The sequence below is a fragment of the Staurois parvus genome, unplaced genomic scaffold (assembly GCF_062004578.1).
Source record: "Staurois parvus isolate SC_StPar_1 unplaced genomic scaffold, SC_StPar_1.0 ptg000300l, whole genome shotgun sequence".
In the NCBI taxonomy this organism is placed as follows: domain Eukaryota; kingdom Metazoa; phylum Chordata; class Amphibia; order Anura; family Ranidae; genus Staurois; species Staurois parvus.
The window spans coordinates 1,780,626-1,798,910 of NW_028318096.1; the positions used below are offsets into that span (position 1 = coordinate 1,780,626).

The 18,285-nt window shown below is 40.4% G+C and overlaps 1 protein-coding gene across 1 annotated transcript in view; it reads right to left on the bottom strand.

Annotated features, from left to right (window-relative positions):
• Window positions 1-18,285, bottom strand: part of LOC149457861 (L-selectin-like) — a 110,211-nt gene that overhangs the window by 67,194 nt on the left and 24,732 nt on the right. The window contains exons 3-4 of the mRNA XM_089683080.1: window positions 10,628-11,014; window positions 3,757-3,864 (exon numbers count right to left, since the gene is read on the bottom strand). Coding sequence (XP_089539206.1) covers window positions 3,757-3,864; window positions 10,628-11,014 — 495 coding nt within the window. The remainder of the gene's footprint in view (window positions 1-3,756; window positions 3,865-10,627; window positions 11,015-18,285) is intronic.

An 18,285-nucleotide genomic window follows, 5' to 3' on the forward strand; every position in this document is an offset into this window, starting at 1 on the left:
ATAAAATGTGACAATGTTATCAATACAGATCAATACGTGCTCATTGATAATATCATAAATCAAATAAATAACTCAAAACATGTGGAAACACAAAAAACATTATCTATATATATGTGCATCAACCAAAAATACACATATATATGATGTAATCACACGTGCCTATTGTGAAGTGAAAATAACCATAATAATGGTACACACAAATTAATATCTCAAAGTCCAAAAAAATATATTGTTGGTGACAAAAACAGTAAACGGTGCTTCGAAATTATACTGTTAGTGACCACAGGTGAAAAAACTCGTGCAGGTTTCTGGGTGTATACAGATCTGAGAATCCAACCACCATCTGGATTAGCCTCTCACCTCATCCCTTCGACCCTTGCGGATCAAAGAGCAGTAGTGGATCCCTCTCACAGATCCTCCAAGCACCAAAACACTCCAAAGGCAGTTTTCTCAGAGTATAATATTCCCACTATGGCTCTTCTCCAGGAAAAGTTGTAATATCAATCTCTCAAAATGAGACAAAGGAATCCTCCCATAGTGTAGTATATTTAATTATACCATAGGAACATGTAGCATATTTACATTGTAACTTACGTAGCAGCTAGTCCAAGAAAAAACCTCATGCTTTCAGATGAGGATATATCTGTCCGACAGATATATCCTCATTGAGGATATATCTGTCGGACAGATATATCCTCATCTGAAAGCATGAGGTTTTTTCTTGGACTAGCTGCTACGTAAGTTACAATGTAAATATGCTACATGTTCCTATGGTATAATTAAATATACTACACTATGGGAGGATTCCTTTGTCTCATTTTGAGAGATTGATATTACAACTTTTCCTGGAGAAGAGCCATAGTGGGAATATTATACTCTGAGAAAACTGCCTTTGGAGTGTTTTGGTGCTTGGAGGATCTGTGAGAGGGATCCACTACTGCTCTTTGATCCGCAAGGGTCGAAGGGATGAGGTGAGAGGCTAATCCAGATGGTGGTTGGATTCTCAGATCTGTATACACCCAGAAACCTGCACGAGTTTTTTCACCTGTGGTCACTAACAGTATAATTTCGAAGCACCGTTTACTGTTTTTGTCACCAACAATATATTTTTTTGGACTTTGAGATATTAATTTGTGTGTACCATTATTATGGTTATTTTCACTTCACAATAGGCACGTGTGATTACATCATATATATGTGTATTTTTGGTTGATGGACATATATATATAGATAATGTTTTTTGTGTTTCCACATGTTTTGAGTTATTTATTTGATTTATGATATTATCAATGAGCACGTATTGATCTGTATTGATAACATTGTCACATTTTATTTGATATTTTGGGATCCCACATTCACATTTCTCTATGATTTGAATGTAGCGCAGCATTCCTTATGTTTTATATTTTACTGAATCACTGGTATATGATTTAATGCTAGCAGCTTCCTTTGGGATTTATACACATATTTATTTGATTTACTATTTTTAGTTTTAAATTAACACTTGGGAGCGCAGGAGGTTTACACCATCACTAATATATATACTGTGATATCGCATGCTTCATGGAGAGACATTTGTTCTGTTCAGAGTCACCAGCGGATGAAGCAGACCTGGGTCGTTAAGGTCGTGCACGCACCTCATTTTAGTGTTGGCGCCTATAGGACTGAGACAGGCCTATAGTTAGTTAGTTAGGGTCTCTGTTTGTGTCAGGCCACAAGTGTTGTTACTGATCATTGGAAGGACTCCACAACTTAAAGTGACATTTCACATTGGAGCGCTGATAAAATCCTACAAACTCAAGCCAGACTGGCGTTTTGCTCAGAAGGAATACTCAGGCACGTGCTACAGGACCAGTTATGGGAGGGGGAATACTGTAGATTTGTGTAAGATTGTAAGCTGTTGTGCTGCACCACAGGCTAGCCCACCCCGGTACACAGCTTACACAGGTGCAGTGTGCTTGTCTAAAGGGAATACAAAAGGTGCGCTTATTACATATAGTTCTCATGCACACTGGACATTTTTATAGCTATTTTTGGCTTTTGGCATCTTTTTTCTACGGCCAGTAAAATTCCCAGCATGTTATCCTAGGTGTCCATACACACACAGGCTTTAATCAGAGTTTTTTGGCAGGGGCGTTTCTTGACTGAAAAAAAAACAGAACTAGTGGGTTTTTAGAGGACTTTTTAGCTGTAAAAACACTCTATCGCTGAAAAAACGCAGGGAAAAGCGGTAAGATGCGGCAAACTGGCATTTTGTGTGTGGAAAAAACACAAAAAATGCAAACGTGGAAAAACACAGTTAAACACTAATGCAAAAATAATAAAAAACACCAAAAAACTTGCATTTTTAATGCGACTTTACACAGCTAATGCTACCAGTATTATTAAAACGCTCAGTGTGCATGGAGCCAAACACAGGTGACAAATTCTGCCTTCCATATTACTCCTTAATCAGAAGGGGCCTGATAGCAGGGTTGCTACTTTCACCTATAAGACAACTCAACATAACTGTGTAATTGATGACCAGCAGAGCTAGATATAAAGCTGCACTTCTCAGTACTGCAAATCCCAGAGTTATCCTTAGATATCCTATACCTGAGAGCAGGAGCCCCTATCTCACTCAGTTGGCTTTTTGCCAATTAGACAGTAGGGGAGAGCAAAAATCTCCCTTTTTTGTTTGCCTAAATATTGCCAACATATCTAATATTTTAAAGTAGGCAATATTTGTGCTTGCTTGACCTGTTAATCACATGACTTTTTTTTATAATCAAATGGGGTTTGAAATTTCTTTGTTATGAAAACAATTGCACACTATTCTGTTTATAAAATACACATGGCCAGCAGGTCAAGCAATTAAATGTTGATCATATGTTTGTTGTGTTTTTTGCTTATTTTTGGTGTAATTTGATATCATGGGAGGTTTATTAGACAACAAGAAAAAAACAGCAACTTCTGTGTATTTTACTGTCATTTGATTTTTTTTTTAATAGATAGAAAATATACCAACATGTATTTTAACTTTTTTCCTGTTGTCTATAAAAACCCCAAATAACATCAAAATATACCAAAAACAAAAAGAAAAAAACCCCACAAGGACAGGGCCAAGAATCTGTAAAAAATATTTTAATTTTGGAGGCTTTTTTTACTTCATTATAACATCCACAGATGATTGAAAAGTAAGTAAAACCTTTTTTGTTGTTTTTTTAAATTGTGCTTTTTGGTGAGTTTTTTTTTTTGTTACGTGAAGTATTTTACTGCAACTTAATTGCAACTTTTGCACTTATCAGTGGGGAATGTTTGTGCTAATTATGATTAACCTCTTAGGTTCCACAGTGAGTATAACAAGCATACTTTACTGCATATACAGACTGATTTTACTGTTGTGGGTTTAGTAACACTTTAAGCACCTCTAATGCTCTGATCATATTTCACTAGTGGAAATATGTGTTGATTGTTATCTCTAAATATCTCACACTTATTATAACAGTTAAAACCATATAACTACTATAACTAACAACTATTTATAGCTGATTGGAAAAGACTCCCAATGGAGGTAGTGTGTCAGTCAACAGAAAGTGGATTCAATCATGCTTGAGACAAACATAGATCTATACTAAGACAAAAAAAGTCAACAACAAAATAAACAAACATGTATACATTTAAAAAAAATAAAAACTTTGAAAATGGGACAGACTTGATGGACCACTTGGTCTTTTTTCTGTGTCACTCTTTTATGTTTCAATAAAAGATCCTCACCATTCTGACACAGATCTCCATAAAATCCTGCATTACAAGCACAGGTGAAGTTGTTGATTGTCTCAATGCATTCTCCATGGCCACTGCATGATGTACTATTGCATGATGCTGGTAAGATAAAAATATAAATCAAAATATAATTTAGTCTCAGACCTGCATGTTTAATAAGACCCTTAACATTTTATATCTAGCCTCTTCCTCGTGGAGCTGCTAGGACCTACTTAACCCCTTGACGCCGACGTAACACAAATATGCGGCCTCACGGACCTGGGCTTTTTTCCGTGGGGCCGCATATTTGCGTACCTGTCTTTGTGTTGGGAGCGCGCCGCTCGGCGCGCTCCCAGCACCAAGACCGCGGTGTCACTGAGAGCCCCGGGTCCCGTTCTAACGATCGGGACCCGGGACTCCAGATTCCGGGTCACGTGATCGCTGTGATAGCCTCTGATTGGCTATCACAGTGATCAATCACTGTGCAGCCCGGCCCCCTTGTTTTCTCTCTCTCTATGAATGGAGAAGAGAGATACATTGTATCTCTCGAACTCCTGACACAGAGAGAGAAAAAAAAGTTTGTAAAAAAAAAAAAAAAAAAAAAAAAAAGATAAATAAATATTAAAAAATAAAAGAAAAAATAAAGAAAAATACCTAGATCAAGGTTTGATCTAGTTCAGTACCAGGGTTAGTGTTTGGGTCAAGGTCAGGGTCAAATGTCAGGGTCAAAGGTCAGGGTCAAGGGCAAAGGTCAGGGTCAAAGGTCAGGATTTTAAAAAAGAATTGGTGTCAGTTAGTGTTAATGTCAATGTCAGTGACAGTGTGTTTTATATTAAAAAAAAAAGACAAAAACAAAATGCGCACTGTTGTTTCTGGACTGTACTACGGGTACAAACAACAAATAACATACACATATATGGTATCGCTGCGATCGTCAAGAACTGGAGAATGTATTTTGAGTTGTTCTTTGGTGGTAGGTTATGGTCGTAACAAGAAACACACAGTTAAATTTAAAAAAATGATTTTTTTTTACTATTTTGGCCCAGTTTTCCTTTAATAATAAAAAAAAATTAGGAGCTATCCATGACCATTTACCACCAAATGAAAGCCCAATTTGTCCTGAAAAAAACAAGGTATAATCCACCTGGATGTACAAAGTAGTTGTGACGATATGTACGGTTTTACTAACACGTCAACGTTGCAGAATTGTGCTTAGGCATTTAGATTTGTTTTACCCTTAGGCGTGAAGGGGTTAAATAACTTGACTTCTGAGGTCTAGGGAAGCAGAGTACTTCCAAAATGGGGAGAGAGTGACCCTAAGCTAGTTAGAAGGGCTCCAGCAGTGCAAATATAAGAGGAAGAGATCATGTAACGTTTATTATGAAATAAGATTTTGACTGTATTATTTCAGAGAAAACAGCCAGAAATATTGTACAGACTTGATGAACACCATGTAAGCATCTTATTAGGCTACAAAGTAAGAGTGCATTACTGGACAGGTTTTATCAACAAATAAAAACAATACCCAGAAATATTGTTCAGTTGATGTACAGTATACAAGCAGATTTAGGTCAAGCAGGTTTTACCATGAAATAAAAATGTGATTATTATTCAGAGACAATTGTCAGTAATATTGTACTGACTGCATGCACTCTATGTAAGCATTATATAGGAGAGAAACTCTGTGCTTTAGATGCAATAGAAAATAAGCTGCCAGCACTAAGGATTGCGATACTAAAGCCAAAAGTAATGTGTACAGAAAGTGCAGCACCAGATTATGAAAATCACAATAAGTACATATTGGAACCAAAATTACATATCAAATAAATATCAAAAACACAATAAATAAATATAACAGGTGTCTGTGAAAAAAGGTGGATTACAAAATGCCCCCAGCGCAAATAGTGACAATATTATTAGTTCAAAGTGTCCATCCTTTCAATAATTCAAGTGCAGATATGCTACAAAACATTCAAATAGCAGTATATAATATCACTGCAGCAACAGGGCAGAAAAGGCCCGAGCCCATGTCCATCCACCAGTTGAGGAAGAAAGGAAGCTCTTCCAGAATCACCTCAGTGCATATAGAAGTACCTTACCAAACATATATGACCCCATTGTAAGGTATAATCATAAAGAGCTCATTGTACAAGCGGCCTCCAGGTCCCCATAAATCTTCATATATGCCTTATCACAAAACACTCCAATAATGCCCAATGGTGGTAACATATAGAGGGCAGGGAGAGGGAGAAACTTCCACAGTGTAGTAAAAGCCATTCATAAAATGTATTAATAGTTAAAAATACAAACTCACAAAGTAAGATGCCCAACAGGCAAAATCGCATGTAGTATAAGCATCCAATCCCCCGCTAGTTAGTGGCAAAGCTCACTTTCGGTATCAGTGTATGTGGTGGAGTCACTTCCACTGTCCCTGCCGAACGTGTTTAGCTGTAGTAGACGTCATTAATAATGTAAGTGTTTATCAAGCAGAAACTGTTTTAGTAAGCCCATTTTCAGGGGGACAGGCAGCTGTTAATTGAAATGAAGATGAAAGCATAATGTGCAAGCTCCAGCCAGTGATCAAGTCTGAACATCCAATTGTTCCTGGGATCCTCACAAGAATGAATCACATTTTCATTTGTAGATGCAAAACCTGCATGCCCCTGCTAGCAATGTCTGCAGAACTTCTGCCTCTACCTTTAGGCTCACCTGACGTTATGAATACAAGGGACTGACTAACATTATTAGCAGCTGTGGCAGTAGAGGGATTGCAGATGTGTTGCTATGATGCACTTAACAATGTGGATATTGTCATGGTATGCCTGCCAGGGAAGCTTCCCCCCACCCCCCTCCTAGTGCCTGTGTCCTGTGTCCCTTCACCCCCCCTTCTCATCCTGTCGCGGCCCTTTGAAGCTGAGTCGCACAGGATGACAGGATGAGAAGTGTTACTTCCCACACCTGCCGTGGTCCTCTTCCTCCTATCCGACACAGCCGGGCGGAAGATGACCCCCTGAGGAGAGATTCAAGCCATACGGCCCGTGCACCCCTGCCCGCACCTGCACCCACTCTCGAGAGCGTGGCCCGTTTCAAGGGGGCATGCCTCGAGGCACGCTGCCCGACGTTGCCAGGGCAACCGGGAGCATCCTGCAAAGCCTTAAGAAGGCTGATGCAGGGCTCTCCTGGTTGTTCTGTTTCACTGCCAGCTGCTGGGAGGTCTACGCTGAGGCGAGACCCCTGCAGCCACTCTGCTAAGACCCTAGGGATCACCGGAGTATTACCAGCTGAGCACTCTGCAATACACCAGGGAGACAGTGGATTATTACCTGCTGAGCACTCTGCAGTACACCAGGGAGATAGAGGATTATTACCCGCTGAGTACTCTGCGTTACCCCAGGGACACCAGGACTATTACCCGCTGAACATTCTGCTAATACTCAGGGCTCAGAAGGAGTACCTGCTGCTATACTGCCAAATACTGCGGGGCCAGGATTGCTTGTGTTGCTGTGTGCTGGAGTATCAGGACTAGTACCTGCAGTGCGGACCCTCTGCTGTGTGCTGAGAAGGGTCTACCCCCCTGCTGTCATTCGCTGTGAGCCAGGACATCCCTGCCAGAACTGTGAGTGTCTGCACCCCTGTTTTTCCCCCTTTGGACTGTCCATGAACTTTCCCCCCTTACTCTTCCCTGTCTGGATTTCAATTTACCAGAGACTCCAACTTTGCCCTCCTGGGGCTGGATTACAATTGTTTTGGGCCCCCATCCCTGCTCTTCCCCAGCTCTGGGTACTGGGACGCTGCCTTCAGACCCCAATTGAGTGACTGTCATCTTTCAATAAAGCTTTGTGTGTTTATCATCTGCTCTGTGTGTTCTGTCCTGCCTACGCTCGGTCACAGATATTATTGCAACATCAGAAAGAAAAATAGTACAAAAGGGAATCGAACAAGACAGCTACTGGAAGAATCTTTGGCCAAACAGACAACTCACACCAAGTTTGGGACAAAAAAAACGAAAACCCTGCAGTAATAGACCTGTAAGCTCAACTTTACCACAACAGTCCAACTACGCAGGAGGTGGAGCATTAGTGGAGACAAGCATGGCAGCAGATGGTGAAATAGTGGAGTAATTCTGGGCAGTAGATGGAGAGCTAGTTGAGGCATGCTGGGTGACAGATGCAGAATCAGCAGGTTCATGTTGGGCAGCAGATAGATCAGCGAGATCAGGCTTTTCAGCACATGTGAGATCAGCAGAGTCGGGTTGGGCAGCAGTTGGAAAGTGTAAAGAGTCTGGTTGGGTCACAGGCAGAGAGTCTACAGAGTCATGCAGGACAGCAGTAGGAGAGTCTACAGAGTCAGGCTGGAGGACAATGTCAGGGAAGAGGCCTTCTAAAGCATGCAAAAAGGGGAATGACCTCTGGAGTACGATCAGGGGGCACAGTCTTCATAGAAAAGATGGTCAGAAAAGTCTTTGGAACCATGTTATTGTGTAAGGCCACTGACTTAGAGTCAGCAGCTTGGAAAAATTGTTGAGGGCCCCACTTACCAGAAAAACAGGTCTGGATGGCATTGCTTATGAAGATGGGGAAAGTACTAATGCAGCAGAGGAAGACTGGTGTTCAGGAGATGGTAGCAGCCTTGCCAGAAACTGACAAAGGAGAGATTGGCAGAAGTCTTGCACAGTGGTGGGCTGAACTAGAACTGCTTATGTGGAGTCACACAAGACTGGAGCCAATGTCACAGAAATCTTGGCAAGGACTGTTGACACAGAGACATGCTGGACTGGAGAGGCTGGCACAGAGTCTGGACTGGATTGGCTGGCACAGAGACAAACTGGTTTGGAGAAGCTGGCGCAGAGACAGTCTGGAATGAATCAGCTGACACAGAGACAGTCTGGAATGATTCAGCTGGCACAGGGACAGACTGAACTGGAGTGGCAAGCACAGGGACATGCTGGATGAGAGCATCAGGCGTGGAGACAGGCTGGAATGGAGCAACAGACATGGAGATAGGCTGGACCATGAATGCTGGCATAGAAGCAGGCTTACAACGAACACCCCTAGCAGTTCACATGGACTCCCAAAGATGTGGAAAGCAATGACTATACTTCTCCAAAAGTGATGGGCTGGAGGACCTTATGTCCTACCCCGAGTTGCTTTGCTGCAAGTGGGCTCAAAATCACAGCCCCCCAGGATTTTCCTCACCCAAGGGTCACAGGAGGCGGGATGGACTGAGATGACTGGAACAAGGGCAGACTGGACAGAAACAAGTTTGCCAGAGGCTGGGGTTAGAGGGCTAGCATGCTGGTTTGTGGCTGAAAGGCAGACAAGAAGGTTTTTTTTTTCTGCCGTCACTCTTATATGGCTGTCAATGACTTCTGCTTCTTTTTGGGTTTGGACATTGGTTTTGTTCTGTAGTTTGGGGGGAACTGATCAGATTGTTCTGTTGGTATGAGAGCTGTCCTTAGGAAGCTGAGGGTGCACAATAGTTGTTGCTAGATAAGGTGTCTGAAGGGTTGCCAAAGGTAACAGAGCTGTAGAAAGAGACTTCTGGTGTTGGCTACAGGGATAGTACAACTAGTGGGAACAGTAACAGGAGGTAGAGGAGTAGGGTATAGATATATCGTTGGAAGTGAAGTATAATGTGTTGCGGTTGTGGTTGCTGTGGGTAACAGAGATGAAGAAGAGGTCAGATAACTACAAAAGGAATGAGGTAGTGGAAATGAGCTGCGCTTGTGGATGAAATATCTGATCTGGACTTAACTTGCAACTCCTTTGTCCAATTAGAGGGTGTACTGCATTAATCCATTCCAGCAGATCGTATAAGAATATAATGCTAAAAAAACAGGGTTTACCATCCTTTAGAAGCAGATGCACTAAATGGAGGTCAAAAATCATCACTGCCAGAGTTGTCAGATAAAGCCTGGTTGTCGGCAGGGCCAGGAGTTATGGTGGAGCACCCACACAGAGACCAGTCACAGGAATACTTCAAGGAAGGAGCTGCCAGCTGAAGGAAGCAGCAGCAGCCATTCCACAAGTTGTGCAGGAGAGGATCTGAGTGAGTACACCTACACCTAGACTAGGGGAAGGAGCACTCTGGTGGGAAACCAGATTAGCCCCCTTCTAGTTACTGTGCACATTCGCTGAAGGAACAGAAGCCAGATCCCCTGCTCAGGAAAGGGAAAGATACCTGACTGCTGGGTGAAGAGGAATTCATCTGGGGTCTGGGGTACTACACCTGGAGTAGTTGGCTAGCACTTCAACAGAGATTGTGTGTCTTAAAAGAGAACAATGGCTTTGCAAAAATAAGGGCTCCTTTTTTTTTTTTTTGTGGCTCAGACTACCAGAAGAGTTTTGTAGAGGAGGAATGACAGGCAAAAAGTCTGGATTTTAAAAATTATTCCACATCTTGATGATTGCAGAAACCACATGGACCACATAAAGTATTTTCAGAGAAGATTGTTGTTTCTGTGAAGTTGCAGTTGTATTTTCTTAAGTGGACTTTCTTGCAATAGCATGTCCATGAGTTTTTCTTTAATGTCCAAATGTCAGAGAGCATATGTTACCATTTGTTTGCACAGCTGAGCTGTCTGTGACTACCAGCTACAGAAAAAGCACAATTTATTTTTATGGTAGCAAGGGCACATACAGCAAAAAAAACTCTGACATGGGTTCTAACTATTCTCTGCTTTGTCAAAAAAAGTATGGGCTTTAGCTATAGCAGGGTAGACATGTTAACCTGAAAAGCTCATTAAGGAGAGCAACAATATTGGTGTGCAGTAACTTATACCTAAGGACAGAGAAAAAACATCAGGAAATCAGGAACAGTTTGGAGAGTTGTCTCTGGAGCTGGAATCACAGGATAATTTGCAAAAAATGATAATATTTCTTACCTGTATAGCACAGTGCACGTTTCCTCTTTTTGCAGGAATCATCATTCCACTTTCCTGAGTCCTTTTCTCTTCCAATATATATCTCAATACAATCTTCATTGTTCTTTTTATTATTTGGTTCATTCTCACCCCAGTTTTCTGCCTCTGTTGTAAGTGTCTTATTGGTTCCCACCCAAGTCCATAAACCATTGATCTTCCTTATTCCTATCCAATAGTAATATTTATGTCTTGGAATATTTTCTTGGAGGTGTTCAATCTCTTTTTTATTCTGTATGGCCACAAGATCAGTATATCTACTCTGACAGAATTTCTGAGCATCATCATAGGTCATGTCATTTGTGGAGTAATGGTAAGTCCAGCAATGGGTCACAGAAATGATAAATGAAACTGAAAAAACAAGACAATTGTCACATTTACAGGAACACAATGACAACATTTATTTTAATGTGTATAACTCATTCATATATTTTTATTGATGTGTAATAAGATAGAGATAGAAGGTCACTAAACTCAAAGCCATTACTACAGTCACCAGTGGATGCCCATGGCCACCTATCAGAGCTCCAAAAGAATAAAAATCTCTGATGGATTTTCATGTTCTGCCCCCACTCTTGTAATCCCAGTCAGGCCTGGACTGGCGATAGGGCACACTGGGCATTTGCCCTGTGGGCTGAGGCCGCCTGGATAGGAGGGGCAGCCTGCTTCTCCTCCTCTCCCTCCTGCAGGCATTCAGTAGTGGCAGGAGAGAAATGCATGGTTCAGTTCCTCTATGTGCCACCCAGCTGCCCCTCCTATTCATTTCCTGCTGCTGTGGGCTTCTGTATGCCCCCCCTCCCCCATCTCCAGGTTCTGTCAGATTAGACTGTCTGCAGTGCTAACAATTCCTCTCCCACCATAGACGGGAGAGGATAAAAAAAGCTGGTTCTACACCTCCTCTTCCTACCCTCTTCTCCTGTGTCTGCCCCACCCACACTCCCCAGCAATCTTGTTTTCTCTCCCTCTCTCTCCCTCCCTCCCTCTCCCTCCCTCTCTCTCCCTCACCAAAGCACCCCAACAGGCTCCTACAAACAAAATGTAAAAAAAGATTAAAATTGTAAAAAATAAAAACCTACTGACACTAGTAGCTTTTGCGACCAGGCCCTGGCCTTCCACCACTGGACTCTGAGGAAAGGGTCCCCAGGCTTGCGGCTGCTCACTCCAAAATGCCTGGGATTATTTTTTGTCCCAGTCCGGGCCTGATCCCAGTTCACCTGCTGACACAGGATAACCTTCTAAATCACCTACCATGTTGTCCCCCATATAAATTAAATACAATTACAATAGAGACCAATAGACCTTCTAGGTAGGTGGGCTTCAGAATACAAGTGCAGAGTTAACAAGGTGACTTGGTCCATAAAAAGCAAAATCTAAAAGAATGTGGCGCTACCAATAAATCCCCAAAACACTAAAGTGAAAAAAGTGCCGCTCTATAACAACCTTAATAAAAAATATATAATATTTGCAAAAGGCCACGTGAATCAACAATAAATATAATAATCAAGTGGTCATGGTGATCAAAATAAAGATAATACATATATACCATAACAAGACATAGTATATGAACTCGGTGTATTGATAATATGGTGAATAATTCTTACTGATAAAACCCACACATGAATATAATTTTAAATAAATAATTATAATGATGAAAAACTGTGGTAACACGTGCAAGTACAGTGCAAATACCACACTAAAGAACAACTAAATAAATATAATGTGTAAAAAATGTCCGATAAGTGGGTGACACCACTACTGCAATTCCAAACACACGTGACCATATAGGGAAGTGACTCCAGGTGCAGAAACTCCAACACACGGCTAGATTAGCCTCTCACCTCCAGGCTTCGACCCGTAAGGGTCAAAGCGTACAGTGGGATCAAACCCTCAGATCCTTTCAGCATATAAAAATGCCAAGAAGAATAATTTTCAAATGCTTTATTATTAAAACTTTTTTACAGTGATAACAATTTGACAGAGCTTCTCATATAGACTGCAAAAAATTGCAGTGCTCTATTCCATGATATTCTCCTTCCAACTGTGTCTCTTAACTATCAAACAATGGGCTATACCTCTAGTGTTTCCACCATTAATGAAAATGGTTATTAGTGTGAAGTAGTTAGAAGTAATGACAGATTGTAGACAATCTCTGCCCTCAGTGAGCTCTAAAGTGCTAAAACTCAACCCACAACCACATGGAAATTTCTAGCCTATCTATAATTTCCAGTAAGGTCAATCATGCAGTTCTATTACACATATAGTGCATTATAGAATTTGTTTAATCAACTGTAGCCGCTTAAATCATGATTAATGGCCATGGTTTATTATTTTTGTTAGAAAAAGTTTGCATAAAAAGATCCATAAGTAACATCCCGCCTAGTTTAAACTAGCTAGGGAATTCCTTTAGCTGTAATGGTTATGAAGAGGTGCTCAGACTGAAGCACTTTGCCCAGCTACCTTTTGAAATGGCGAAAGAGCAAATAACATAATAATGAAGGTTCCTATTGAATAAAATAAATAGCCAACTATAGCAGCAAGGGGTGTAGGCAGTGAGAACTTCAAAGAATCTTGCAGCCATTTTAATATAACACTGAATATATTGTATATGAGAATAAATCATACTGGAGATGGCATCAATTGTCTACCTTACCCTCTCAGGGGAAGAGGCAATTAATTTGTGTATATATTGTATATATATATATATATTGTTTGCCCCTCCTACTGGACACTTCAGGAATGAGAGTTTAAGAGAAGGATATTGCTTTAGATGTGCTACCAACACACTTTAATTATCTCTGAAGAACTTCATTGATTCATAAACCAACAACTTAATGCAATTATTCAGGATCTTGCTCAATCCCCTTATCTAATTATTTTCATTTGTGACTAAACTTAGGGTTTACCAGACTGAGCTATCCAGCAAAAGTGGCAGTTAGATGGGTGCTTACAATAGTCAGTGTTTATTTTATGTAAAACTTTTATCCCAAAAAAAAAAAAAGACTGTTGCTGTAACTGCTTCAAAAGTATTAGCAGGAGCTTGTCTTTAATTTGTTAGTCAAGTCCATCCAAATCTGATTGCTCCTCCATAGACTGAATCCACCCTAAGAAAGAAAGTGTGTTACTGGCCAAATGACCAGATAAAAAGTTAAAAGAGCATCAAAAAGAAAATGATTGCAGCCACTGTATTTAAGGATTGCGAAGCAGCGTTATATATCATTTTTGGTTTTGGGTTTAGTAAAGGTCACCTGCTTGGAAGCACTCGTCACAAAAAAATACTTCAAGGCAGGTCTTTATGGGGAGAAGGAAAGCCTGTTGCTTTGATGTACAACATAATTCACCTGCTTCTACTTCCATAGTAGACTGCAGTGACGGTTGCATTGGGAAGCCCCGCTGAGAATCTAAAATTGAAGATTACAGTTTTACCCAAGTCTCTATCATCTGAAGAAGCTTGGCTGCAGTGGGCACAGAATAACGGACTGCCAGTTAAAAGATTATTTACTCTATCGTACATACCTGTTTCTTTAAGCTCCTCTAGACTACACTAAATGTCACAGGCGATTGAAACTCTACAGTATGCTTACCATGGACTAAAGAGAAGATGAGGGAGCTTGTGAACTATTACCCAATATCAATCAAAACTCTATAATTTCCCACATGAAAAGTCAAACTTTCACCCTTGAAAGTGCAAAATACAAAATACCTTTTCCATATTCTACAAACATATACACCCTATCCCGCAGTCTCATACTGCTAATATAATGTCCATCATAAAGTCCCACATACAAAATTAAAAGTCCAAAAATTAAAATAATAGATAGAAAAATAAAAATAAAAAATATACAAATAATAGTCCTCGCTCTGGGATCCCTTTTGAAAAAGTCGGAAGTGACGAAACGCGTCAGAACATTACGTCAAACGCTAGGCCGAAAGGAGCAGAGCGGCCATTTTGAGAAGGTCTCAGCACAGAACGGATATCAGCGAGGATGGACGGTATTTTTACTATGTAAGCTGTTAAATAAATTTTGTATACCACTATATACTATTCCACTGAGTCTGCTCCTATTTGTCCTGTGAGGAACGGGGATCCCGATGCCCATCATTGTATGAGGAAGGGATTCCATTATCTACTCATATAAAGGAAAGCATACTCCCCGTGAAGGCAACTGTATTTGATATAAAGGAATCCCAGTATGCTTTGAAAGTAAAAGAGGGTAATTGTATATTATCCTATATGCAGAGTGGCACCTATTTTGGCACAATTTTGTCACTGATCACAAATTGTGTATTTGTAGATTTTCACGCATTGCAGTGGTTGTTTCACAGGACCACTAGTTAAGTGGTGTGTTGATTTTCACTTCACATGTGTGATGTTTATTTATTAGTTTATTTATGTCACCAGTGTGGTTGCATGATATCACGTATAATAATTTTTATAAAAAGATAATGCACTATATCTAGTATATTTTTTTTGAGGTGCTTTTGGATTGAAGGGAAGATTTGGACATTTTCACAGTTGGAAGATTGGAGAGCGAGGACTATTATTTGTATATTTTTTATTTTTATATCTATTATTTTAATTTTTGGACTTTTAATTTTGTATGTGGGACTTTATGATGGACATTATATTAGCAGTATGAGACTGCGGGATAGGGTGTATATGTTTGTAGAATATGGAAAAGGTATTTTGTATTACCCAATATCTGTGTATTGTGCCAGGAGAAAATACAGACTACAACATGACTGCTGATGGGGAATACAGCAAAGTATCCATTCTTTAGCATGAGCACGACAGTTCCACGGCCTTGACTGGCCTGATATACAATTCAACTTAAAAGAAAATGGCCATACAGGCACATTCCAAACTCAAGTGGCTCACTGCTGACTTATTAAGTAGTAATGAATAGCTAATAAGGAAACTCTTATTGCCATTCAATTACGCAGCAGCTCTTGTCCTATTATGTGTTAACATTTTAAATAACAATAGTTACTAGGAATGTAGAAAGTATAACTTTTTCAGAAAACATCCAATAAACCTACATAATTGAACACCAGATACAATATAACACATCATAAAAACCTTAACTAACAAAACAAAATATACACAATATGTGTTTGAAAGTATCCACAGCTTTGTCCTTATCTGTAGACACACATGACACCCAGTGGACAAAACCATGTGCTGCTTCTTTCATTATTTAGTTGTTCAAAACAGATACTCAGTAGAGTAAAGGAGCCCATGCCTACATATGACCTAGAAATTTATGGAAAAAAAAAAGTATGTCCCATGCAAAATGTAACCCCCAATGTAGGCAGTGTGTGATAACTGCTTATGCCTTGTGCCTTGTGCCTTGTGCCTTGTGCCTTGAGCCTTGTGATATATATTAAACCTGATCTATGGTATGTGTTTGATTGCCAGTTGATCTTGTACCTGAATTATAGAGTGGTTAGGGTAGTATTCTTTCTTTTTCACATTATTTCCAGAATTGCTTCTCTGTAAAGTTTTATTTATTAAGATGGTGAAGTTTGATTTAGATACAAGATTCTTAGGATGACAAGTGATGGATGCGTGGTCATATTAGTGGAGATGAGATCTGGGAGCATTACATCAGAGTCAGAATCCTCAAGTGAGGGGGATTTCAAGGATGGGGATACCTGGTACAGGGAAACCTACAACTGTCATCATTATCCTCCTTAGAACAGTCAGACCAGTGATCAGGGTCAATTTCTTCTGCTAGTTACTTGGAATACAAAGAAAAATCATGGTCAGGTTCATCCTCAGAGCAAACAGTCCACTCCTCATTCTCAGAACAATTAATCCACGCTTTGAAGTTCATACCTACTGCCTGACACTCAGCAATGTAAACAGAAGGCATGGGCTGCATTTACATAGGAATAGTTGGATGAAAAGATCAGCCATGGGCTGTTGCTATCGGAAATTGGATATGTAAACTCACTTTAGAATCAAGTTTAGCAGTAAATGTGTAAGAGATTTCTGGCTGAGATTTCTGAAGGGAAATTGGTGTTACAAACAAACATTTCCTATAGCCAGTCAAACAAATCCAGGAAGGAAAAAAATACAATCTGACATAGCCAGGTTGAGGTGATGACTGCAAGAGGAAAGGCTAATGTAGCAATTTGGAGACAACTGTCAGAAACAAATGGGTGTTCTGCAGATGTAATTCTTGTAAACTATCAGGGATGAAGATGTGATGCCTTGTGCTGGTTGCAGCTGTCCCACATCAGGTCTAAGACTGAAAGCTGAGCAATTGCATTACTGCTTATTACAGTTCTCAGTTTGCTCAGAGTGGAGAGCTTTGACTGTCAGTCACTGCTCTCCACTCTGCTCTGCTTTGTCTTCAGTGTTCTTTGGAGGCAGCACAGCCACATGCAGAAAGGTGCAGCCAGCTGTCACTCAGGCAGCTGGGTGGATCCCAAAAATATTGTCGAGAACCTTCCAGAGCCTGGAGCGGGAGCTGATTTTGAGTCACAGGAGAACAAAATTAAGTTTATCTGTGACCCAAAAAAATCTTTGGCCATACTTTTCTTTTCTCTGGGTAGACATGTCAGCAAGGTACATGGCCTAAAAATACTGACACCTATGGCCACATAATTGTGGACCCACTGTGCAAACTGCAAGAAGGGGGTGGTGACCAGGTGACTTGTGATTCATTGTGGCATAGAGGAAACCCTGCCGGTGTTCACCAGAGCTACTGAGACAACCTGATTTATGCCTTTCCTCCTCTAAAGCTCAATTCTTGTCTGCTCTGCAAGATCAAGATGGAGTGCGTTAAAGTGAGAGTAATGGCTCTGGACTGTTTTACGCAGATGTGGTATTCTGGTGGACACTGGATTTTCTATCCAAATCGCCAGTTTACCATCCTGTTTCTCAATTTCTGGCTTTAATGGCATAGCTGTTAAAACCCAGGTCTTAATGGACAGGGGTCTCTCCAAATCAGTGTTTCTTGTGATTAAGTACAAATCTGGTACAATTACATATCAAATCTCAGAAACCGCTTGTCTCCCATTCTTTTATTAAGACTTTTGTACAGGTTGTCTCCCACATGGCTCTTCCTGTACACCACTACTCCCCTTCATTCAATAGGATTTAAATATGTTGCTTTTGGCACTTCAAAAAAAGCCATTTGAATTGCTCTTTGAATCCCCTTTCCACTCATAAGAAGGTTTTCCTTATTGACATACTTTAGGCGCATATCTGAACTAGTGACCTTGTCTTATAAAGAATTCTTTCTGGTCTTACATTGGAACAAAGAAATGTTGAGGCCTAGGACCTCTTTCCTTCCCAAGGTGATTTCAGATAGTACTTCCATTCTTCTGCCCAACCCCAGTACATCAAAAGAAGATATACCTTCACTGTTTGGAGTTCATGTTGTTAGTTCATGCTGTTTTTCTGTCTACCTCAGAGCTAAAACTTCCTTTAGAAAGACTAACTTGCTTGTTTTCATTCTGATGAAATGAAGATCCAGCTTCTTCCTCCAACATTTGTTGGTGGCTCAGGCAGATCATCATTCAATGGTCAAAGCAGATTCTGCTAAATCTATGAATGCTTCTTTGCTTTTCAACAGCAGTCAACTGTTTCCCAGATTTACAAGGCTACCACCTGG